The sequence below is a fragment of the Lagenorhynchus albirostris genome, chromosome 20, assembly GCF_949774975.1.
Source record: "Lagenorhynchus albirostris chromosome 20, mLagAlb1.1, whole genome shotgun sequence".
NCBI classification, from domain to species: domain Eukaryota; kingdom Metazoa; phylum Chordata; class Mammalia; order Artiodactyla; family Delphinidae; genus Lagenorhynchus; species Lagenorhynchus albirostris.
In genome coordinates this window covers 7,736,212-7,761,441 of record NC_083114.1, presented here as the reverse complement: position 1 = coordinate 7,761,441, position 25,230 = coordinate 7,736,212, and the positions used below count along the sequence as shown (strand labels likewise).

General features: G+C 53.3%; 1 protein-coding gene and 1 long non-coding RNA gene across 2 annotated transcripts in view; one reads left to right on the top strand and one right to left on the bottom strand.

Annotated features, from left to right (window-relative positions):
• Window positions 1–462: 462 nt before the first annotated feature.
• STX8 (syntaxin 8) overlaps window positions 463–25,230 on the bottom strand; it is a 240,663-nt gene continuing 215,895 nt past the window's right edge. Inside the window, exon 8 of the mRNA XM_060135641.1 lies at window positions 463–634. Coding sequence (XP_059991624.1) covers window positions 567–634 — 68 coding nt within the window. The 3' untranslated portion in view covers window positions 463–566. The remainder of the gene's footprint in view (window positions 635–25,230) is intronic.
• Window positions 6,753–7,487, top strand: LOC132511364 (uncharacterized). The gene is made up of 2 exons (XR_009537602.1): window positions 6,753–6,989; window positions 7,137–7,487. It is a non-coding gene; the product is annotated as an uncharacterized LOC132511364 (long non-coding RNA).

Below are 25,230 nucleotides of genomic sequence, written 5' to 3'. Positions count from 1 at the left end.
CTGGGTCTGAAGGTGGTTCCTAAAGCAGAGTCCTGAGCTATTTCACCAGGAGGAGTGGCGAGCCTCGGGGGGGGGGACTCGGGCAGTGAGGCGGGCGGCAGTTGCCCAGAGACACGCGCCTGCGCGTGTCTCCTTCCTCATGTCACTCCTTCCTCCCTCTCGGACACACGTGGCCTTGGCTGTGCACTGGTCTCCCACATGGGCACATGACTTCCCCGAGCAGACTAGACACTCGAGGTCACAAGCTGCGTAGGAATTCGCCATCGTTCCCCCAGGGCGCCCAGCACGCTGTGGGGTGGCCGGACTCCATCAGCAGCCACAGGGCAGTGACCACTGAGGGACCCTGGGCTAGCAGCCCAGTGACCAAGGCAGAACCCACGAGGGCCACACTGCCCAATACCCCGGCAGCTCTCTGGAGCTGCCACACGATCTGCCTTTGCTGAAGCAACGCACGTCAGGAGGTCAGAGCTTTGGGGGAGTTTATTGAGTGGCTTTCGGGCAGCAAGAGGATGCTGAACTTCACTCCATCACTGGCAGGTGTCCCGGCTGTGGTCCCTTGACGGCCACTAGTCAGTAGGCCAGACTGCAACGACCACAATAGCCACGAGCAGCAACAGAATCACCATTATCATCCCTGAAAAACAGAAGCATACGAGACCCCCTATGAGGACTCACACCAGACGAGCATCACCCATCCCGTGAGACATCTTCTGAGAGACAGTGGATGCAGCTCTCCAGGGAGCCCCGGTGTGGGGGGCTGTCAGCGGCCTCTGGTTTTGCAGGCTGGAGGCTGCGGAAGGGAGGGGCTCCAGGGACACCGGAGAGTTGCCATCTCGCCACCTCGAGAGCCGTGCCGGAAGAGTGCGTGCGTTCCTGACCTGCTGGGGCCTCCCCCTCCAGCCCCCTGCTCCGGCTTCTGTGCACAGCTCGGCCCCGTTTTCTGTTTGCATTGACGAGGCCTTGATAAAGCAAAGGGCTTGGTGTCTATGAAGAAACACTGATTCTAGAATCCATTTTCTCCCCTATCCACATGGCTTTAGCTTTCCTTCTTGAGCCCAAGATACTTGGCACCCCTCTGTAAAAAATTCTGAGAGACAGACTTTTTCTTTAAGTTTTTTTATATTAACACTTTCTAGTTTTACTTCCTCAACTTCTTGTCTGCGGACCACAAAGGAGAGCATCGGCCCTCCTGGCCAGTCTGCTCCGTGTCCAGCTCTGCCCGCCAAGCCCGCCCCGCCTCCCCCAGCTGACGCGGCTGGACTCACAACGCCCATCCCTGCACCGCTGATGAAGAGGGAGGGCCCAGGAGGACTCGGCCCCTTCACCCGACGCGCTCACTGCCTTCCACGCTGACTTCCCTGGTGGGTGATGAGTGCCTCCTACACCCCGGAGGCCAGCACGGTGGTGGCGTGTCAGACACAGGGCCCGGCCACGATGGCGCAAGCGCTCGCTAAATGAAGGCCCCGAGAGGGGAGTGAGGAGATGAGGTGAAGCACGTGAAAATGCTCTACGAGTAACAGGGGAGTCAGGGTCACGTGGCTGTTTGGCCACCAGGACTGCCCACCTCAGACTGAGGAGCTGTTTCGGGAAAGCTCAGGGTCGCCAGAGTTCAGCAGCTTATTCTCTTATAGGAAGGCGTTAACACGTTATTGATCTTATTGGCTACCAGATAACCACTGGCCACGTCAGGCTTCCAGAGCTTAAGAGCCACATGTGGCCAACGGCTACCCTATCAGACAGACACCAGAGAACATCTCCATCTTCACAGAAAGTTCTGCTGGACAGAATGGACACAGCGTGTGGAGTTCTGATGATTCTATTTACGGCTGCATCGCCAGCTTTCTGCAACGGTGCCTGGTGTGGAGACTTAAGACACAATCGTTGAATGAATGAGTGAACAGCCGCTCAAGGTGTTTTTGACACTCACGCCACACTTGGACAGCTCCCCGCGTTGGGAATTCTGCTTCCCCTTCTTCTTGAGTCAGTTTTGTTAAATTATATTTTTCTGGGAAATTGCCCATTTTTTCTGCGTGTCCAAAAGTACTGGTATAAGAGTGTTCATTATATTCTCCTATAATTTAAACACTGCTGTATCTCAGTCCTTTTTATTTCTCACACCACCTGTTCATGCATCCATTTTTTTCCTCTAGCCTTGCCACAAGTGTGCCTCTTTCTTAAAAATATTTATTTATTTTGGGCTACATTGGGCCTTCGTTGCTGCACGTGGGCCTTCTCTAGTTGCAGCGAGCGGGGTCTACTCTTCATCACAGTGCTCAGGCTTCTCATATGCAGTGGCTTCTCTTGTTGCGGAGCACGGGCTCTAGGCGTGCAGGCTTCAGTAGTTGTGGCACGCAGGCTCAGTAGTTGTGGCGCACGGGCTCCGCGGCATGTGGGATCTTCCCGGACCAGGGCTCAAACCCACGTCCCCTGCATTGGCAGGCGGATTCTTAACCACTGCGCCACCAGGGAAGTCCCTTGTGGTCTGCTTTATATAACCCATGAGCTAAGAGTGGTTTTTGTATTTTTACCGGGTTGTCAAAAAAGAAAAAGGAGATGCGTCACACTGTCTGGGGTCTGCAAAGCCTAACGCATTCACTGGCTGGCCTCTCACAGAATCTGCCGACCCTGTTCTATGTCACTGTGGCCACGGATGGTCTCACTTAGGTGCTGGTCTCTGGCTCTCCCTCCATTTCTTTCATCTGGGATTTCCTTTCTTCCTTGTAAATTCAGCCATCCGTTAACACTCTAGGGGGTGTTGTAATATTTCATCTAGCATTTCAAGATGCTTGTAGTAAGGCGGTGGGGGTGTGTGTGGCTGTTGAGTGAACATTCTCTCAGTCCACCTTCTTGCCAGAGCAGAAGAACACATCTTTTCATTCATTTCTGCCTCCAGAAACATCTCCAGGCTGACCGAAGGCTCCACCTGGGCAGGAATCCCACTGCTTCTTGGCCGGGGGAAAGGTTTATATTGTGCAACCTTTTTCCTTAAAAAACAGTGAAAACGAGGGAAGCAGACAGACCGAGGTGAAGCGTCAGGGGCCACTGCTGGCCCTCCGGAGCCCAGGCTTATCCTAAAGCCAAGGGGGAGGACTGCGTTTCTGAGGAAAGGGGAGAAGACGGGCTCAGGAAGAAGTCCTGCCGCCGACGCTCAGCCAGGATTGGGGCTGGGAGGGCGCGTGGGGCTGAGAGGCTGCCTGTGCGGCCTGGGTTCTGGACCAAGGCTGCGATGGCCCAAGGGGAGGCCCATATGAGTGGCCCTGAATTTTCAAATCAGGGCGATTATGAGAAAAGCAGGACAAAGAAATCAAGAGCGGTAACTGGCTGGGAAGGAGAAACCATACATCGGGTTTGAGTTTCTACGCATGATCCGATGGAAGCAGCCTCAGGCATCATAGTCACCACCATCTCCTGCTTGGGTCACTGCAAGGACTGACCAGCCGCTCCCTTTACCCAATCCTTTCCCCACAATTGAGCTGGAATGGCAATCAGATCAGGTTGCTTCCTGGCTCAAAACGGTCCAACGGCTTAGAATCCCCACTCCTCATGGCATTTGAAGGCCCTGCGTCATCTGCCCCCTGCGACCCGTGAAGCCACACGGTGTCCTGTGCTCGGGCCATCCTGACTTCGGTTCTTCCAACGTGCCCTGCACCCTCCTGCCTCCCGGCCTGGACCCGTGCTGTCTTTCCTGCCCCTCTCAGTCTAATCCCTGTTCATCCTCCAAAACTCAGCATCAGTTTCCCATCCTCCAGGAGCTCCTTCGTGACCTGCAATGGACCGTGTTCCTTCTGTCTCTGCAGTGACCCTTCTTCAACCACGATTTGGGTCCTCAGTCAGTTACTATCTACATCCGCCACTGGCACGTGAGCGTCTATGGCAGGGACTGTGTTCACCACCACGTCCCCTGTGCCTGGGGCAGGGCCTGGCACACGGAAGAGGCACGAGACATTCTTTTTGCTGTAAACGAATAAGTGCATCGAGTATCTGGAAGGAACATCAGGCACCAACAAGGAGGACACAGAAGAGGTAAAGCAACGGGGAGAGCGGAGCTAGGAAAACGCGTCGAGTCCAAGAGAAAGATGGTCAATCCCAAAAGAGTCCAAGAGGAGCTAGGAAAATGCGTCGAGTCCAAGAGAAAGATGGTCAATCCCAAAAGAGTCCAAGAGGAGCTAGGAAAATGCGTCGAGTCCAAGAGGAAGATGGTCAATCCCAAAAGAGTCCAAGAGGAGCTAGGAAAATGCGTCGAGTCCAAGAGGAAGATGGTCAATCCCAAAAGTCCAAGAGGAGCTAGGAAAATGCGTCGAGTCCAAGAGAAAGATGGTCAATCCCAATTACAAACCCCGCAGAGACCCCAGGGGGATGGGGAAAAGCTCCCGCACTTCGGAGACGGTTCACAGCGCAGCGTGGGCTGTGTGGAGGCCCTACGGGAACCATCGTCAATACGGTGATTCCTCTTTCAGCCGCTGATTATTCTACCACGGAAACCGTGAGTTCTACAAATGGTGCCACAGGAAAGGTACGACGGGGTCCACAAGACCTGTGAAAAATGAAACGCCCTTCACCTGCTGACACCAGAGACTGTAACTTGATAATATGTGATAAACTTGGTTTCCTGTCCGAAGATGAAAAGTGGGACTTTGAGATCAACGACAAATAAGACTGACAGTTCAAACCCTTTCGGAGCAAACGGGGGTCCTCTGGGTAGGAGGTTTCCAGCAGGTTTAAGTAAACCGGGGTGCGCGCAGGGTCAACTGAGGAAGTTATTCTGAGGAGGCAGGTGACAGGGATGAGCCAAAGCCAGCTGCAGCCCTGTGGATTCTTTTGGGTCAAAGAGTAGAGCTTGGGCTTTTCTGGAATGTGAACACAGCTCTAGCACCTTCCTTGAATGGAGTCTCTCCCCTCTGAAGGATGCTTCGGAAGGAGAAACCAAGGGTCTTTTCAAAGCCAGGGAGAGCTGAGCCACGGCGTGCGTGGACTGTTCAAAGCGGGCCAGGTTGCCTTGCTCGAGTCTCAGCAACAGGTTAATTCTTGTCTGTTTTTTATGAGGAAACTGAAGTTCTAGAAAACTAACTCTCTTACTTAATGCCCCACAGCTGGTGAGAGGAAGAGCTGGGATTGGAATCCAGGTGGGGTGGAGCCCTCGGGCCAGGCTCTTACCCTTTCTTACCCCTGGGGCCCGTCTCGGGGGTGGGGGTGGGGATCCTGATTCCCGACACAGCGTGGGGTTTTTTGGGGGGGGGAGGCCCAGGTGTCTTTGGGCTGGAAAACTGAGATAAAGAGTTTCTTCTCTTTTTTTTTTTCCTTTTCCCATTTCTTTCCTTCTTCCTTTGGGCAACTTTTTATAGTGGGAAAATTGAAACAAATACAAGAGCGGACGGGAGAGTCTAAGGAGCTGTGATGAACTCTCACCACTCAGCTTTAACAGGGGTCAGTTCGTGGCCGATCTGGTTTCATCTATACCCTCACCCGCTCCCTGTCCCTGGTGTATGTTTTGGAAGCAACCCCCACAAGTTTCATCTACAGAAACTTCAGTAAGTATCACCAAAAGGCATCATCAGAAAATCCACCACACCACCACCATGCAAAACACAGAGGGGTTGCTATTCCTTAAAGACAGAGGCAGGGAAGAGCCCCCAACACTTCAGATGTAGGAAGGTAGTTCCAGCTTAGAGGACGAGGGAGACCAAGCCACCGATGGCCACTGGCCACGGGAAGAACAGGAAAAGCATTCCGTCATGACAGAGAGAACTTCTTTCTCTTGCCTCAGAGTAGGGCTTAAACCTCGGGGGGTCTAGTCATCCATCCCCTGCCCCCGTCCCCGGCTAAGGAAATGTTGGACATTTCAGACCCAGGAAAGACAGTGGAACTTCTGGGAACCTACCAACTTCTGAAACAACGAATGCTCTTTGCCCCCAAACCCAGCACACGAACACCGGGCGAGGCTGCGGACGCCGGCAGCCTTCCTGCACACGTCACTCAGCTCTGCGCGGGGCCTGCTGGCTCCTGGCAGGGCAGATTTTCCCTTCCAATCCCCAAGTGCCCCTTTCAGGGGCAGGCCTGGGATGCCAGACTTCCAAGAGTGGAAAAAAACCGTCCGTTTCCTTTGGTCAGTTTACCAGATGAGTATTACTCAACCACTTATAATATTTACAAGTCCAGCTCATGGCAATTACCAAAAGATGTAAGAAAAACTCCTTTGCAAACGGGGAAAGGATGTGAAACACGGTCTCTCAGGGACAGTGTTGTGTTTGCTGAAGATTGTCCATCGGGATTCATGGTCCATATTTTTTCCAGTGAAACACTGGAAACCAGCAAATTACGGAGGCTGTGATGCCAACACCTCTGCCACAGTGGAGCGTGGGTAACGGCTCCTAATGCTCACCGATGATGGGGGGGAGGAGGGGAGAGGAGTGAGGGGGGAGAGGGAGGGGAGGAGGAGGAGGAGGGAGGGGGATGGGGGGGAGAGGAGGGGGGATGGAGGGGAGAGGAGGGGGGAGGGAGGGGAGAGGAGGGGGGATGGAGGGGAGAGGAGGGAGGATAGAGGGGAAGAGGAGTGGGGGATGGAGGGGAGGAGTGGGGGATGGAGGGGAGAGGAGTGGGGGAGGGAGGGGAGAGGAGTGGGGGAGGGAGGGGAGAGGAGTGGGGGAGGGAGGGGAGAGGAGTGGGGGGGAGGGGAGAGGAGTGGGGGGGAGGGGAGAGGAGTGGGGGGGAGGGGTGAGGTGGCGGGAGGGAGGGGGATACAAAGGCCAGTTTTATGGAAGCCTTTTTATCTGGTTTTTGCTCATCACAAGGAAAGCCATCCTGGCTGCCAGCTGTGGTTGGCTGTTTGGAACCAAACCGTATATCCTCCTATTGTCTGCTTTGTTCTTCACACTGGAAGGATCAGGGCCCACAAACAGCTCTCACGCAGCCTCTGAGGACCCACAGAGGACATTTAGGAAAGGCCCCCGAGCTGTTCTCGCCAGCTGTGCCCATCAATACGTGGCATTTGCGTATGTATTGACTGGGTTCTCACTGATCACACAGATCTTTCTGCAGCAGGCTCCTGAGCTGAGGGAGGGAATCGCAGAAGAAGAGACAAAACTGGAATATTGGCTTTCAAAAGTTCATGTAAATGTTCCCTTTAATCCCCTTACTAGGCAAATATGCTGAGAAAAGAGTAGAGGCCGTGCAGAGACGGTGAACATATTGACATTCTGACTTTCTAACTGAAGGGCTGAAGAGTGGCAGTTCCCCTTGAGCTCCCCGCTCGGCCCACACCTGCCCACTCGGGAGCCGTGTTTGCGTCTAGTCGGCCGCGGGGCGCGGGCACGGGCCGCCTTCCTCCAGCCCACCTGGCGACTCGGCCGGGCTGGGGGCCCGCGTTTGCACAGACACAGTGCGGAGACCAGCCTCTGTTCCCTCCCTGCTCGTGACTCTATTTCACACCACAGTTCCACATCTGAATTTTCCCCAAACTGTGCTTTCATCAAAATACTGTGCAAAAGTCATCTCTGATTTGCTGATTCTGGTTCTTTTCTTTCCTGGCACTCAGCCCATCCCACCAGGCTCTCCTTTCTCCGCTCGGTAAACCCTCCTCCACGGCTCCAGCGGGCTCCCCCATCCCCTCAACACACCTTCCACCCATCCTCCTGCCCCCTCTGCTTGCACCCTCATCCCTTTCGCACCCCACCCCAGGGCGGAGTCCACTTCCTCCACAGAGACCTCTCCACCCACAGAGACCTCGCCTCCCTGGGGTCAGAGAGGCGCTCACAGCCAGGCCACTGCTCTCCAATGACTGGCCTCCATCTTTCAATTCTTATCTTACTTATTCACGCTTCTTTCCTTAGGTCACAGGATCTCCAAAAGCAGGCACCGTGCGGTCTGATGTGGCAGAAGGGGCACTGGTTTGGGGACTCAGGGAGACCTGACTTCAAACATGTCCACTTTCTAGCTATGAAATGTCGGGAAAGTTCCTTAACTCTGAGTTCGGTTCCACCATCTGTAGAACAAGCCTGAAAATATCAACTTCCTAAGCTTGCTGCGAGGATTCAATAAAATGAAGGATATAAAACTTCTAGATCATAACTGGCGCTCCATAAATGGCGGCTGTGATGACAGCGATCTTGACCCCTTGTACAACCCACGGCCCCCGACCGGTGCCTTGCGCGCGTCCGATGAGCAAGCCGGCCCCCTGGCTTAACAACAGAAATAAAAAGCCATTCGTTCCAGAAGAGAAGGAAGAGGGGCAGAAACAGGGGAACGCCTGGGTGGCATTTAGTTGAGAACCAGCCCAACTCTAGCCGAGGCCCGGGGGCGATGACGGGGTTAGCCCCATCATCCCTTAGATTCCAGGAAAGGTGGGACGCGAGTATCTGGCAGCATCCGTGTCGGTTATTAGCCACAGGAAGGGCGGCTGTGCCGGGCGAAACACTGGCTGTGGGCACCAGGCGAGAGAAGCCATGGGAAAGTGAAATGTGAAAGGCCTTGGAGGAAGGGCAGGGCAAGGGTGTGCGCTGAGGACAGGGTTGCCGGCAGCAGAGGGAGACGGTGAAAGCACACCCAGAGGGGGACCCAGACGGTGTGCAGGGGGCCCAAGGGAGCTCCAGAGACGTTCCCGACATCGGGAAACATCCCGCCACACGGGGGGATGGGCAGAGCGGGACTCGGGGGCTGGGGAGCCTGGGCACTCTCGCTGTGGTGGCACGAATGATGATGATGAAAATGACAGCATGGCAAGAAGTACAAACGTCAGAGCTCCCGTTCTGCCACAGGGCACACGTGCTCAGATCCCAATATTATTCTCACCGTCGGGCAGTGAGCCGATAGAACAACAATTTCCCCCAGTCTCTGCGTGAGAAAGTCGGGGCTCAGGGGTGAATGAGAGCCCGTGAGGGCGGGAGGAGCCGCAGGACCGGCTGGGATGGAGCGTCAGGTGGGAGGAGGCAACCTGGGGGCCCTCGGAGGGCCTGCCGCGCGAGGGGGAATGCCAGGGCTTGTGAGCCAGCCGTGACGGCACAGCCCCTCAGAGAAATCCATCAGAGGGCAAAGAACGTGCCTAGGATGTGCCTATGTTTTGGTTCTGACTGAAAACAAAGAAAACTGGAATTGCACAGATCTTAACTTTCCCAGGGCTTTATGTCACGCCGACGGAATGTGTCTGTGACGGCGTTTGTGTCTCTGCCTTTCGACAAGGTCACAGCCTACGCACACGGCGCCGGGCACAGGGAGGACTTGCCGACCCCAGCCCGGCCCCTTGCTGGCCCGTGCGAGCTGGCCGCTCGATGCCTCCGTGTTCCACGTCCACAGGGCCGACACACGTGTCCCCAGGCTGCGGGAGGGTTACGTGACGTTCCCCGGCCAAGGGCCTGGCACACACGGGTGCTGACACTGCCTCCATTCTGGAAAGTACCAGCTTCCTGAGGGTGAGAGCTGGGGTCTTCTCCGAAATGAGTTTTTGGAGGGATGAACCTGGTACCCCTGAGTGTGGCTGGGCTGGATTTGTGCTGGGGTGACGTGGGAAGGCGAGAGGCACCCTCCTGGCGCTGGCATCTCACCCCTGTCCTCTGAGGGCCCAGGCCCCGTGGGGAGCGCTCACCGCCCCCCAGGCCCCGGATGGGCACCCCATTTCAATGCGGACAGGAGGCCCTGCTTTGTGTAAATAGAAAAACTCGACAAGAAGCAACTCTGAAGAGTAGGAAGCTGACTGGGGAGAGGAGAGCGGTGCAGAGACACATCTGGGGGCCAGAGGCAGCACGGTTCTCAGCAGGAAGCAGGGAGGGTGACCCGAGAGGAGGTGTGGGGAGGAGGGAAAAAGGACTTGCCTAGAAACAGGAAATTAAAAAGAATTAGGACTGCAAGAGACTGGGCAGAGGAGCCGGATGGAGGCCCAGTGAAAGGCGGGCTCACGGGGTCTGGGCTCCAGGAATGAGGGCCTTGCTGGGCGTCCGGTGGCCCTGTCACAGCCCTGGGAGTGGTGAGGCTGACACTCAGCTCATGGACACCCAGCATGAGGACCTGAGAGCTCATCTCCCTGGCCCGGGGCAAATCAGGTCCCAACGGAGGGGTCAGACTTGCTGGTCAAGTGCCCTAGCCGAGGGCACTGCCCAAGCGAGTTAGATTTACCCACACCAGAACCAAACTCAACACAGTCTACTGAGTCCTCATTGCGGGTCAGGTCCGACAGGGCAAAGATACACGTCGTCTCTTTACGGGTCTCCCGGTCTCATGAGAAAGGCAGAAAATCGACCCACCCCTGCCTCCCCAAAACAAAACTAAAACCCCCCGCAGAAGACACCGTTCCCTGGAGGGGCTGTGCAAAAACTCAGCCACTACTGTTGCTTCCTGCACAGAAAGTGCTGACTAGTTTCTAGGTCCCATCTTTGTTCTTAAAGCGTTACTCATTTCCCGTCCCTGAGATAAGTTCAGCCCGGCAACTGCCCGGCCATAATTCAACAGGATTCACCTGTAAGCAGATAACCCTTCATATCAGCAGATTATGAGTTGTCGAGTCAATCACTTAATGCCAATTCTCCGGCGCACCGACATTCGCTAAGCGACACCCTCTCACTGTGCTGCACTGGTACCCCTGGGAATGTGAACCCGGCGAGAGTCTGGCAGAAACTCAAGTGTCTCTGAAAACACGGTCAGGAGCTCGGTTATGGACACCTTGTTTTGACAATTCCCTCTCGATGAAGGATCAGAAGGTTTCTGGATGGCTCCAGTCAGGCTACGGATTCACCATTGCAAACCCCTTCGTTCGGGCCCTACGGACTGGGAGGCATCACCTGGCATCAATTAGGGACAACGGGCAAGGTGACAGGAAGGCGCTGCTGCTCAAGTCCTAACTCAGGTAGAGAAACGCAGGGAGGCGCGGCCATCAGGAGGACGCTTTCTCAACACATCAAATGCTTACCCATCTGCTGTGTTTTGTTTAAAGCAAATCATTTGGCCAAGATGCAAAGGCTACTCGGTGGTAGATGTGAACTGAGTGTCTGCGTCTCAAACCTCAAAGGAACATATTATTGGCAGGGGAGGAAGCAGCGGCCATGTCTGTTCAACGTGCTCCTACAGACACAGCTGGTGGGTCTAGCGGTGGGGCCAGTGAGGCGAACCAGGCTTTCTTCTCCAGGAATTTTGTGACTTTGGACTGACAGAGTTGGGGTTCAGCCACAGTCAAGGGGACGCTCCGGAGGGGTACTCTACCAACTCCGGCTGGAAGGTCCCAGGCCTGCCCATCTTCTGACCCTTCCTGAGACTTGGTTAGCCCCATCATCCCTTAGATTCTTGCAAGTAACCCAACGTCGTTCAAATAAATTACATGTTCTTTAACCTAAACGAGCCAGAATCATTTCCCCTTACTTGTAACCAAGATCCTTCAGTAAAGACACCATCAGCAAGAACAACTGTTCGTCTCTAATTATTTGTAAAAGTATCAGAGTCACACGAGAACGATTTCGCCTTACTGGCTGAGCGCTGGAAGGACGGTGCAGAGGCATAGCTCCCGGGAGCCTACCGTCTCGTGCTGCATCTAGCGCCTTACTCTGAATGGGCCGAGGTCCCACTTGAAACAGCCGTCACCATGAAGAGACCAAACTCTTCCCTTTCACAGGCACATATCCTATCACCTTGCAAGTATCCTCTGATTCGCTAGAGATGTCCCGAGGAATCAAAGGGAAGAAAAGCTGCCCTCAAGTTCTCAGGCAAGAGGTATTTAGAGCAAAGGGCAGGGCAGGAGAGGCCCCGCTGTAAACAAGGCTAACAAGGACACCGTGGATGGGGTGAACTAGGTGTTCAGAGCCTCCCCCTTGGGGACCCCTCCTCCCCGACACACCGTGTAGGGCCCATGGGCCGTCTGGATCCAGCAGGTCCCAGGCGAGCACACATTGTTCCTGCCACCACAGTCCTAACAAGAGCCACCTGTGCCACCATTACTGCTGCTGGGCACGCGTACCCTTTATACACGTTACACATGGAGCCGGCTCCGTCAAATGAAACAGATGGTGCCTACTCCCGATTTGGCGAGGAAAGCAGAAACAACGCCGATGCCCTCTGGGTTCTCTCTCTCTCGGCTTCTGATTTATTTAACAAACATTGATAGAACACGTGCAGGGTACCAGGCACTGGGGATACAGCAACGAACAAGACAGACAGACGTTCCTGCCTTCACTGAGTTGCTATCTGTGAGAGTGAGTGTGTGTGTGAGAGTGTGTGTGTGTGTGTGTGTGTGTGTGTGTGTGTGTGTGTGTGTCGGGGGCGCAGCAGGTGAAGACAGACAAAACCCCAAAGCTAGAAGGGGTTAAGTGCTAGAAAGGAACACAGCCCATCTTCCTATCCTACAGGCTAAGGGGGGGCTCAAAGGCATACCCTCCTCTCCCTCAGCTTCCAGGAGCACATGGGGGAGGGGGTACTGATACCTTCCAGAAATCGGCCATCCACGGTGGGATCTGGAAACACATTGCGGGTGAGATTAAGGTACCTTCCTACATGGCATCAGGAAACTGCTATCCTTGAATGTTAATAATATGTAAGCTTAGAAATAACACATGACGAGAGTTTGCTGGAATGAAGGGTGATGTAATGACAAGTGGAAACAGAAAGGCGACTTATTGTGGAGTGTAGAAAAGGCGAGCTGGAGAGGAAGGACTTGCCAGGGCAGGGGGACCCCGGCCAGCGTGCTCCGTCACTGCTTGGTCTGCGGGGAAGTGCGGTCCGGGTGACGAGGCAGCGCACTGCTGCTTGGGCGGCCATGCGTCCTCGGGGGGCCGGTTTTGACAATTCCACGCCCCAGTGGAAAGTGTGCTTCTTAAACAGAGGGCTGTTGCCTTGACCAGGGGCCCTCTCACTTTACAGGGTGCTGGCCACCAGCTGGGGGCTGAAGTCGAGAGGAAGCCAGGGGGTGGTGGTAGGAATCGGATGACAGAGTAGACACAAGATGTCACCCGAAGTTTGGGAGGAGCCGGTGCAATCCATTTTGGCTGACGTGGGGATGGCTAGCACTGTTCCTGGGGCTCTGGGTGGAGAGTCACTCTGTGTCTTGGAGGCCGTATCGGCCCCCTGCCTAGTCTCAGCATTCCTTTGGCCCCCAAGGTGACAGGGACTATATATAACCAAGAGCCTCAGTGGGGAGGGCAGAAGGAAGACGACTGCTAAGAGCCGTGGCAGGAAAGAAAAATAAGGGCTGAGGAGAGCAGCAGACGTGGTCCTTTAGCTTGAAGAGCCGAGTCTTTCACCAGAGAACCAGAACATATGTCCTGGTTCCTCAGTTTGGCTGTAAAGCCTGTCCCCAACATCAAGGCAGAAAAACGAGCCCTACTGTGATCTGACTTTCAAGTGATCCCCGCTAAGTGATCGTAAGCTCTCTGCTCCATTACCCCCCAGCACCGTGCGCGTCACTTCCCAGTGGTGCAGCAAAGGGATGGAAGACGAGCGTGTACACGCGTGTGCGTGAACACACGCTTTCCCTCCTTGGGAGGCCGCAGAATGTAACAGCCAGAGCTGCACGTGGGCTGAGACGCCAGATGGCTTGCGTTCAAATCGCAGCTCTGTCGCTTGGGGAAGGAACCCAATTCTCTGAGCCTGGAATCAGGAGAATGCTAACCCTGAGCTCCCCGAGTTGTCATGGAGACGCAACAAGGTAAAAACGTTTAGTGCTGAGCGCGACCTGGCCCATGGCATGTTCTCAATTGACACTGGTTGCTGTTGTCACCTACTGGAGACTGGCTTCGCTACAAATGTGGCACTCGCGGTCCTCAACCTTTGGACAGAAGGCCCTCTGGCCTGCCCCGTCCGTGACCCCTGAAGCCTCCAGTGCTGTCCACATCCCCCCACCAATGCACGCCACCAACACGCAGGAGAAAGGGGCCTCCAAGGGGTATGTGGCCAGCCACCTGCCCTCAGGCATGACCACTCAGGGAGACCCACATACGGCTCCCACACCGTTCTTGAAAATCTTCTCTACGTCACTCTTCAGAGAATCTACCAGGAAAACAGATTTTGAAATTTACGCTTATGCAAAATTCTCCAACAGCGTGCGTGCCTATATGCACAAACAGAAAAATACACTTATTAACAAATAATAGATTAAGAGCTCTTTGATAAAATGTACGTCATATTCGCTCTATCAGAAGGGATGTGCGTCTTCCACCCAGAGCGCCCCAACGGCCTCCTCGTTCAGCTCTGGGACGTGAAATGAATGAATTATCGCTGCATGAGATGCGTGGCTGCAGGGATGGGGTGGAAACTATCCAGCAACTGGGTCAGCTGCTAGCTTCTCGTTAGTAGAAGGAGAGTTGTGAGCCCACAGGCATCACCAGGATGGGCGGGGTAAGGACCACAAACACTTGGGAGCCACTCTGCACTGGGTCATGGAAAAGGGCCCCTTCCCCAAAGCAGCAGCGGGCTTGCAGTTCAAGGTAGGAAATACCCAGGACTGGTCAGGATGCACAGCTCACACACCCAAGGCACAGTCTCACCATAGGACTCTTCACTCTGTGGAGTGAAGGTGCCCTTCCCGCCGTCTTGGGGACCCCTGCAACGATGCCCCCTCCACCCAGGACTGTTCTCTAACATTCTTCACGACCAAGACATCCTTCTAAGGACAGCGTATCATCTGAGGAGCCATAAAACTTGACCTTCATAGATGGAAGGCGCCATCTCAGTAGTGCCAACTGTCAGTGAGGCAGGAAACCATGGGTTCCTACGTGAACACATGAGGTGGTCACTGGTGCCCTCCAAGCCCCTATGCAGCTCTGACAGGTGCCCAGGGTCAATGAGGTCACCAATGAGCCGACTGAAAAACAAAAAACAAAAACGGGCGGGACTTCCCTGGTGGCACAGTAGTTAAGAATCTGCCTGCCAAAGCAGGGGACATGGGTTCGAGCCCTGGTCTGGGAAGATCCCACATGCCGCAGAGCAACTAAGCCCGTGCGCCACAACTACTGAGCCTGCGCTCTAGAGCCCGCGAGCCACAACTACTAAGACTACTTGTAGTTGTTGCAACTACTGCCCGTGCTCCGCAACAAGAGAAGCCACCGCAGTGAGAAGCCTGTGCACCGCAGCGAAGAGTAGCCCCCGCTCACCGCAACTAGAGAAAGCCCGTGAGCAGCAACACAGCCCAATGCAGCCAAAAATAAAGAAAAGATCCTACTTCTCAAAAAACAAATGGGCAAGATTCCCAGCCATACGTTCTAGAATACGGTCCGCCTAAAAACTGTTGAGCAAGGATTCTATTGGCAAGAAGAATGAACAGAAGTATCTAGGCCCAAGGATTCAGGGCGGTAGAGCCCAAAGATTGGGAACCGGCTCATCTGCAGGACCGGCCTGCAGGGGTGGCCTACGACATGTGGCCCAAGGCCCTTTCAGGGATAAGGGAACCCAGGAGCCCGGCAATCCAGGTAGAAGTCCTTGCCTTCTTTCTTCCTCTGAAGGTGGTCAGGGTGTAAGGGGCTTAAGGAGACCACAAAACTGCAGTCCACGGAAAGGCACCCTGACGGCCACGGAGTGTCATGAGTGTGTTCAGGCCAGCGCCGGGTGTCTGCCTCTCACACAGTGTCCACAAACGCACAGGGTGTCTGCCTCTCACACACTGTCCACAAACACACAGGGTGTCTGCCTTTCAGTTGTGTGTTGCGAGCGCAGATGATAAAAGGTGTTTGAGGACAATACTGAAATGACGTCATCAACTTCTCCTTCTCCACGCTTCTGAAAAGAAGTGGAAGAGGCCATTCAAAATGTCAGATTTGGCTTTGAAATGTGCGTTGGCTTGCGTGCAACATGGTCTGTCAGATACTTCAGAAACCATTTCAAAGCAAAATAAAAAAGTGGAATTCTGACACACTCCCAAAGAAACGATCCAGTTTTCCCACCCTGGCCTCTCACTCAACATGCCGCCCTCGCTCACACCTCCGCGCCTTGCCAGGGACCGTTCGCATCGCTTCGGAGCCCTCCGCCGCCTTCCACGCCGCCGGCACCCCGACACCGGTGCTGGGCCTCAGCTCAAAACCGTCCCCTCCCCCAGGGACACCACCTCTCCCGTGCCCAAGGCGGTCTGTGGACCGCTTTTCCTGGGCGGCTCCTGCATATCGAACACGTGCCTTAGAGAAATTGACTTAATACTTGGGGAAATTAACAACTGATTGGGTTCAGGGTTTACCTCCCTGATGGTCTGAAATGCTTTGAGAGGACAGATCCTGTGTTTCCATGTCTGTGTCCCCAGCATGCTATCCACGGATGCCCAGGACAGATGTCATTTAACACGTGCTCGACACGTACGTATTTTTGTTTTCGGTTGACTGGATAGCACCTCACGGTTTAGATTCAAATACTGCTTGGTATTTTAAGCGTCAGTAGTAAGGATTTCAAATGCATTTTTACTTGGTGGTAGCTAACGTGGACATTTTAGCAGCTACAACAGTACTTGGCATATAGTAAGTGATCAACGTGTGTTGAAAAGAAATGAGTGAATGTATGCATGAAAGGGTATAAACTCAATAAAACAGGCTATTATAAAATACTGGTTCTAAAGAACTCCAAGGGGGTACAAGTAAGTACAGTCGGTACTGCCAAACTCAAAATCAATATACTGCCCATTAGTGGTCAGTGATCTGAATATAAACTTCTAGGAGAGAACAGATCCTATACTTAGCTTTCAAGTAAATGAACAGAGGTACATTTTGGTGAGATGTTGGGATTTTACCAGATGCTCATGGGTTTCTTTCAACACAGATGATTTAGACTCAATTTTCAACCAAGTGGACCCTCTTTCTTTCACACTGAACAGCCCCAGTTCGCATTTCCTTCATTCCCCGGAACTTTGATTCAGCTGCCATTTGTAGATATTCCTGAGAGAGTTATTACCAAAAACTACCTAACGCTGGAAATGCTGCGTTTCTGTTTAGAGCAGGGCCACTCGTGGCGTGATCTCAGGAGCATCACCGAGAGCTGGTTAGGAATGCAATTTCAGGGGCCCCACCTTGCGCCTACTGAGTCTGGGTCTCTGGTGGCGGGGGCGGGGGGGGGGCGGGAAGCTGGATGTGAACAAGCCCCGCACGTGATTCTTCCGGCGCTCACATTTGAGAACCAGTGGCTTAGAGATCAGGATTAAAAGCTCGCTGGAAGTTCTCCACGCCACAACATCAAGTGTCATCTGTTAACAGCACAGGAAGAGCCATGGCTTTCTCTGGGTACCGCAAAGATGATGGGTCGGGGTGCCCAGCTGACGACACACAGCCTCGTGGAGAAGGGGCGCAGCCTGGGATGTATCTGACACACCAGTCCCACTTGCCCACAGTCCCGCACCAATATTACTCGGCCTCCTTTCCTCCTGACAGAGAGCGCCACGTTCTGAGATCTGTGGGACCACCCCTGGAGTGGCCCAAAGACGACCTTGCTCAGAATAGAGAACAACTCAAAGCACCATCTCACTGGTTTGCCAGACTTTTCTATCTAGAATCAGGTTGACCCAGATGGCGTTAACTGCTAAGGAGCTTCGACCCTCCTTCTTCTTCACAGAAACCTGAGGAAAGGCCCAAGAGAGGAAGAAGAGCCTGGTGTGATTTCAGCTTCACATGTGATCACTGGATGCCAATGGGCCGATGTGGCATTAATTTCCCGTGTGCGGGGCGGGTCCTGACCTCGGATAACATTTGTATTTCTAGTGGACCCGAAGGACAGAGATTCAAGATGCTAAAGCACTGGATGCTGAATCAGTCAAAGGAGGCACCTTCTCAGGCACACACAGCTGCCCCATCCTGGAGGGCGCCCCAAAGCCGGGATGCTGGGGAGCTACTTACAAAGCGTGGTGGCTGCTCTGTTAGCAGCCCCCTTCGAGAACTGTGGGTGAGGAGATGAGGGGGGGACATCTAATGATTAGTTCCTTATGGTCCTGGCATTCTTGAGGAATATTCTTTACACCCGCTGGAACAGTTCTGCATTCTGATTGCCGGCTTGCAATATACGAGCCTTCCCGTCAGAGTGCTGTCTTTTGTGGACACACCAACACGGCCTCAGAACAGGATTTGCCTTCCCACCCCCTCCTCACGCCCCTCCTTCCCCACGGCCACGCTCTCCACGCCATCCCCTGTGCTCTAAGCATGCAATAAACATTTCAGCACGATCTTTTCAATCCACATTATTTATAATATTCTGACCATCCATTGAGCCTGGCTAGAAGGCGAAGTAATAAATCAAACTTAACAACAACAAAAAAAGGGAGGGGGGGGAGAAATCACCCTTTGGCTAGGCTAAGGCCTGAGACATTTCATTCCCCGAAGGGTTTAGTTATGTTAGGAAAAGTGAGATGGGGATGAGACTCCAGGTTTAGAATGACATGGAGCCAGGAACTCGAACCTATAGGCATAATCATACCTGTGCAGAAATCTCAAACAAACTTACCTCTCGGGGCATCATGAGGATAAACGAGATACGTGGGAAGCCCTCTGAGCGCCTTGAATAAAGGCAGCTGGAGCCCAGTTACCCTTTCTGGGTCCAAAAGGTCATCTTCTTGGAAAGGAGAGGCTAGCAGCGCCCCTTCTCTCCTGAGCTCTAGTCTCCGCCAATCAGCGTCCCCTCTACAGGTTCAAGGGCGGGGTGGGGCTTGACGTGGGGCTGGGGACGGGGCCCGGGCAGGCAGTGAGATGAAGGCAGCCGGGCCACTGGGTCCGGCTCCGGTGGCCACCCTCAGTGTGACCCTTCCTCCCGCCAGTGAGGACCGCACCAGGCCACACACAGCCAGAGGTCTCCCTAAGGACGACGCTGCTCCCGCCTCTGGGGGTGGAGTGGCGGGACTTGTCCCGAGGCCACACAGCGTGGCGCTAGGCAGGTTTACACAGTCTGACTTTCTCCTCACAGAGACAGACTTTGGCTCAAGAGCTCGCTGATGATTTCAAGTTTTATCTAAACAAATGCGGAGGCCGCCAGAGGCTCTTGGCTAGTTGCGTAATTGGCCTGAGGCCTTTCTGCTTGGGCGGGGCCCCGTTCAGCTCACGATGGAAACCTCAGCGGCTCGGCCGCGGAGCCGCTGGGGGTTCACGTGGCTGGACCTCCAGGCGGCCTGTGTGCCGTCTGGCAGCCTCTGCCATCTGCTCCAAGGGGTCCCTTCGGACAGTTTTCTGGATATGAGACGCTGTTCTCCTGTTCTTGCTGAATTCGGGCACCGAGCGTAAGGCTAGAGTAAATGAAGCCCAGCCCACACGTTCATCCTCACGGCCTCACGCTGGCTCCGGGGAGACGACCGCGAGTGGCTGCTCGTGAGACTTTTGTACGAGAAAGTCGGGCAAGAGAGTAACTTTTCTCATTAATATTGTCAAACTTGCCCACTGATCTCACTTTGTCACTCTACCGTTTTGCATTTCAACCTAACTGGGTTTTGTTATAGGACAGAAATGCCTTCCTGTTCAGATGTGTCACACCTGCTCGCTGGACCGAATGACGTTAAGGTCTCGACCAACGTGTTAGAAGGGATCTGACACCAGCTTTGCTTTGTTCATCACTTCTGCCAGTAAGTGTCCAAAGGAAAACAAAAACAAATTTATGCATGAGATCCACATTGTTCAAAGTCCTCTAAAGCACAACAATTTATCTATAAGGTCCCTAGGTCAGGAACCACCGAAACCTTCATTACTTGACTGTTACAGTCAATGGGCTGTTTACAACGCCCATTTCTTCAGCTTCTGGTGATCAGACATCCTCTTTGCTCCAGTGTATGGGGACTGAATGGCTGACCCAGATGCCCGGGGTCTCTTCCTCAGTACAGCCCACTCTCACTGCAGGCATCTGCGGGGACCTCAGCTCTGACCTCCTGGGCTGAACTCCTCCCCTGTCACTCCTCAACAGAGGCCTGGCCCCATGACGCCGGGACCCACCACTACCCTCTGTCTACTCCTTTTTTAAAATAAATTTATTTAGTTTTCATTTACTTATTTTTGGCTGTGTTGGGTCTTCATTGAGGTACACAGGATTCTTGTTGCAGTGGCTTCTCTTGTTGTGGAGCACGGGCTCTAGATGCACGGGCTTCCGTAGTTGTGGCACACAGGCTCAGTAGTTGTGGAGCACGGGTTTAGTTGCTCCACGGCATGTGGGATCTTCCCGGACCAGGGATTGAACCCGTGTCCCCTGCACTGGTAGGTGGATTCTTAACCACGGCATCACCAGGCCTCCTCCTTCAGTGCCCTCTCCCTGGTCATTCTGCCTTGCCCACCCTTCCCCATTTATGTGCCCCATATCTCCTTGTATCTACCCACGGTGTCAGTGATACACGGAAGGACAGTTAAGCCCGCGGCTTTAGAGCCACACTGCTTGGGTTCAAATCCTGGCCACTCCACTTCCCATCTGTGTGATTATGGGCAAGCTACTTAACCTGTCTGGGTCTCACCCGTAAAATGAGATTCAGAGTAGTATATATAACGCCCTGGGAAGAGTATCTGCAACACAGTAAGTGCACGATAAACATTCACTTTTTCTTTTATTGTGGATTTACCAGACAAGTTTCCTGGTGTGCCTAGAGCCCCTTCAAATAGGATCTGTTTACACCAAAGCTCTGGTGGAAGGGTAGCCCAAGTCAGCTGTGTATACCCCATGCTCCCACACATCAAACCACGGTGGCATGGGCATACAGAGAGGTCGGCCAACTCGCCGGCTGGCCAGCAGCCCCTAACCCATTTTAGCCCAGCACATGAAGCTGAGTTGGGAAACAGGTTCTTTTCTCTGGAGCTACACTAGGAAATCAGGAGCAATACAGGCTCCCCAGGTCTGCCTTTCTTCCTAACAATAGTAACCCAGGTCCTTATGATAAACTCACCTGGATTTATTATTGTGATAATGTCAGTGATTCTGTTTTTTTCCCCCAACCAAAAGATCTCCCAAAGAACATAAGTTTGAATTACAGATGTCTCATGCTAAAGATATATGCACTTTAAACAAAGGACGGAGTTTGACTAAAGGAATACATTTCTAGTTGAAACATTCTGGGTCACCAACAAGATGGCTGGAAGGCTTTCTGTCCCTTTTGAAATTAGACTTTTTAGGCCATCAGTGAGATATCTAAGACATGAACAAAACTGGTTTTCATCAGAGTCACCTTTTAACATCCACCCCCATTTCAAATCCAGGTTCTCAGGGTCTGCGGGTATAATCAGGACTAAAGTCTTCGTGACTTAAGGTGAATAAAGAGCACACTCTTTTCTGGTTAACTTCCTTGTCACTCTGGAGAATATCCCTAACCACTATTTCTCAAACGAGAAATCATGGAGCTTTCTGGAGAGAAGGAAGAGCTGCTGCAGGCCAGCGAGGGCAGGACTTAACGTGGCTCATGACCGGGTCTCGGCTGAGCAAAGACAGGAGAAGCCAGTCGTCCTCCCTCCATCACGAACCTACACTGTACCGGATACCACGTCAGATGCTGGGAATACAACAACGGTCAAGACAGACGTGATACCTCGCGCCGCGGAACTTACGTGCTAATGGAGGAGACAGATCGAAGTGATCACACAATGAGACAATTACAAACCATGGATAAGTGCTAGGGAAACAAACAAACAAGGTGCTAGGATCAGAACTGCTTTACTGCAGCGCCTCCTTCTGGTGACCTAAAAGTTATGGATTCAGTCTTAAAAATTGGGCAAAGACCATTCCAGTTGGAGAGAGCAGTGAGCACAGAGCACTTGGGGATTTCACAGAGTGGAAAGAGAGCCGCAGTAGCTAGGCTGGCCAATGAGAAGGAGAGAAATCAAGATGAGTTTAGTGACGGAACCAAGAGCTAAGTTCTGTAGGGCCTTGGGGGTCACGGCAAGGAGCTGGATTTTATAGGAGAACCACTGATGGGTTTAAGCAGGGAGCAGTGATATGTCACTTACGTTACACAGACATTTACACCACTGTGTGGAGACTGGACGGGAGGGTCCAGTCTCCAGGGACAAGTAAAGCCAACACGTCCTTTTCGAGAGAACTATCACGGCACCCAGGCAATACGGTGAGGGGGAATGGGGTGGCGGCAGTGGAGGTGGAGGGGTCGGAGATACACTTTAGAACAGGATTATCAGGGCTTCCTTGTTGATGAGAAAGGGGGCTGGGGTGGCACAAGGAGAGGAAACAAGATTTCTACTTGAATAACTGGGTCAGTGGTATCGTTCACTGAGACAGAGGAAACTGGGGGCGGGGTCGGTTCGATACACTGCAGAGCGGTTTGAACTGAGATACCAAATAAGCAGCTGGACCTGGAGCTCAGAAGATGGTCTTGGTCGGCAAGGCAGCGATGGTTACAGGGTGAGAGGCCAGAGGGAGGCTGAGAGAGGAAAGATCCTGGGAGGTGAGGGCAGGGCAGCAGCCGCAGGAGGGGGTTAGGACGGGTGGGGGCGGGGAAGGGGACTCCGGCTTTAGGGACTTCTCAGACGAGGGCCGAGGGCCGGAGAAGGGGGACCGGAGGGGAAGTCTGGCTCTGCCTCGATCTGATGAGGACGGGGCGGCAGCAGCCAGGGGGAGCGTCGGCTGAGGGTCTACCGTGTGCCAGGCACCCTGCTCACCGTCTTCTGTACAACACGCAAAGCCCCGTAACAACCCTGTAAACTGATATTATTATCGTGACGACAATGCTGACGGTGACAGAACCCGAAGTCCGGAAAGGTGAAGCAATGTATCTAAGGCTTCAAGGTTCTTGGGTGTTGGGCCTTGGGCATGAACCCAGGTTTGACTGTCCAATGGTCATGGTAAAAAGTTTGCAATAAGGTTAAGACTGTACAGAAGTACAGAAAGACCTAAGAATACCGACAACACAACTTCCACACCATCTTCTCTGCTTCCACAGCCAGTTGCCCGGTTCAAGACTAACCTACCGTGGGACTTCCCTGGCAGTCCAGTGGTTAGGACTCTGCGTTCTCACTGCTGAAGGCCCGGGGTTCGATCCCTGGTCAGGGAGCTAAGATGCCGCAAGCCGTGTGGTGCGGGGGGGGGAAAAAAAACCAAAGACTAGCCTGCCGCGGATGCCTTGCTGTCTCCCCCGCTCCAGAACTACCCAGGGTCAACAGTCGCCCTTTGCTGCCCAAGTCAACCCTCCTCTTAACCGTGAATTCAAAGCCTAACCACACATGTTCCTTGATTTCCCTTCAAGAACTAAAGCAGACAAAATGATCACCTGCAGAAAATGAGGACGCCTAACCTGCAAATTACTAAACAGCCAACAGAAAACCTACATGAACTAAAGGAACGAGGCCAGTTAACAAAGAGACTGACACCAACCCTTTCGTAATGAACCAGTCACAGTCAGTCAGAAAACACAATGAAGAAAGCTGGTTAATAACTAAGCTAATAAACAGAGGACAAAGAAATTCGTAAAAATGGACAGGACTGCTCTCTTGAAAATGCCATAATATTGAGGGGACATGAAAGGAAGATTCGAATAAAGGAGCCACAATCGTATGCCTGGATGGGAAGATCCCATGCCGTGTGCATGGCCCCTCTCTCCAAATCAATAAAACATTTAATTCGGTTACAATAAAAACAGCAACAGACGCTTCAGGAATCTGCCAGATTACCGCGAGGCCCAGGACCATCCCTGTTTTGCAGGTAAGGAAACCAGGGCTTAGACAGGTGAAGAAACATGTCTAAGGCAATCAGTGTGGAGGCACAAACCATCATCATCCGACATCTGCTGCTGCAGAGGGGGGGGGGGTGTGTGTGTGTGTGTGTGTGTGTGTGTGTGTGTGTGTGTGTGTGTGTGTGTGTGTGTGTGTGTGTGTGTGTGTGTGTGTGTGTGTGTGTGTGTGTGTGTGTGTGTGTGTGTGTGTGCGCGCGCGCACGCACGTGCAGGAGATGAGGGAACAGTAGGTCACAGAGGGCCCTGAGTGTCGTCACGAGGAATCCGGGCAATGGAGAGAGTCTCTGAAAGGTTTCCTTGGAGAGAAGTGGTGGTTGGGAAAAGCAAGTTCCCATGTTTCCAAAGCGCGCCCTGGCTTCAGTGTGTGAAGGGTAGGTTGGGAGGGAGACGGGGAGATGGGTCAGGAAACAACAGGAGGGACCCAGAGGACGGCAGGTATCTGCAGGAAACATGCACGGCTTTTCCACAGACGCTCAGGAGGCAGAATCGACAGGGCCGGGCATCAGATTGGATGCAGGGGGGCGGGAGGGAAGAGCCAGCCACGACTCCTGAGGATTTGGCTGGAGCAGCTGAGCACTTGGTGGTCTTGCTCATCAAATTAGAAAACAGAGAAAGAAGCGCAGGGCTGGAGAAGACCACGAGCCTGGTTCTGGACATCTTGGGTATTATTTCAAGCAAGTTTTGACAGCATAATATTTGCTTTTCTTCCACCGGGATTATATAAAACTTGTCTGTTGGACTCGCCAGTAATGGGGAAATTCCCTATTTTGGTGGGGCGTTTGGAGGCGGACCGACAATCTACTTTAAGGCTGGCAAATATGAAGCAGACAGTCTGTTGGAGCGATTTTAACAGTGGTAAAAAGGCTCAGGTATGGGTCTCGCATAGATGGCTGGTAGAGCTCCACCCCCTTCCCCTGGGAAAGCCCTCTCTGGGGTCCTGCCCACACTCGCATCAGAAACTAAGCCCCACGCTGCTTCCCCCTTTTCTCCCCTCTACCCCAAGACTCCCACACATTTATTGTACGTTTTTGTACATTTAAGAATATTTCGGTTGGTGCTTGATATTTTCTCACTGTAATTCCTCCTCTTTGACATCCTAGGCTACGCACATTCATTCCATTACATTCCTTCAAACATTACATTGTTTTAAAGCCTGGTAAGAAAGTTTTCAACAGGAAGGCATGTAATTGGAAGCTATCTTTTTTTTCTTTTTCTTCTGCGGTACGCGGGCCTTTCACTGCTGTGGCCTCTCCCGTTGCGGAGCACAGGCTCCGGACGCGCAGGCTCAGCGGCCATGGCTCACGGGCCCAGCCGCTCCGCGGCATGTGGGATCTTCCTGGACCGGGGCACGAACCCGTGTCCCCTGCATCGGCAGGCGGCCTCTCAACCACTGCGCCACCAGGGAAGCCCTATCCTTTTTTTAAATTAATGAAAGTGTCTCCAGGTGTCTGTTTTATTAACGTAACGATCCACCACATTTCCCTGATCCTTAGACTTAGCTGTTGATCAGAGTGTGAAGAAAGTTCAGCCAGGGGCTTAGCCGGTGGGGCAGTGGTTAAGAATCCGCCTGCCAATGCAGGGTACATGGGTTCGAACCCTGGTCCGGGAACATCCCACATGCCACGAGCAACTAAGCCCGTGCGCCACAACTACTGAGCCTGTGCTCT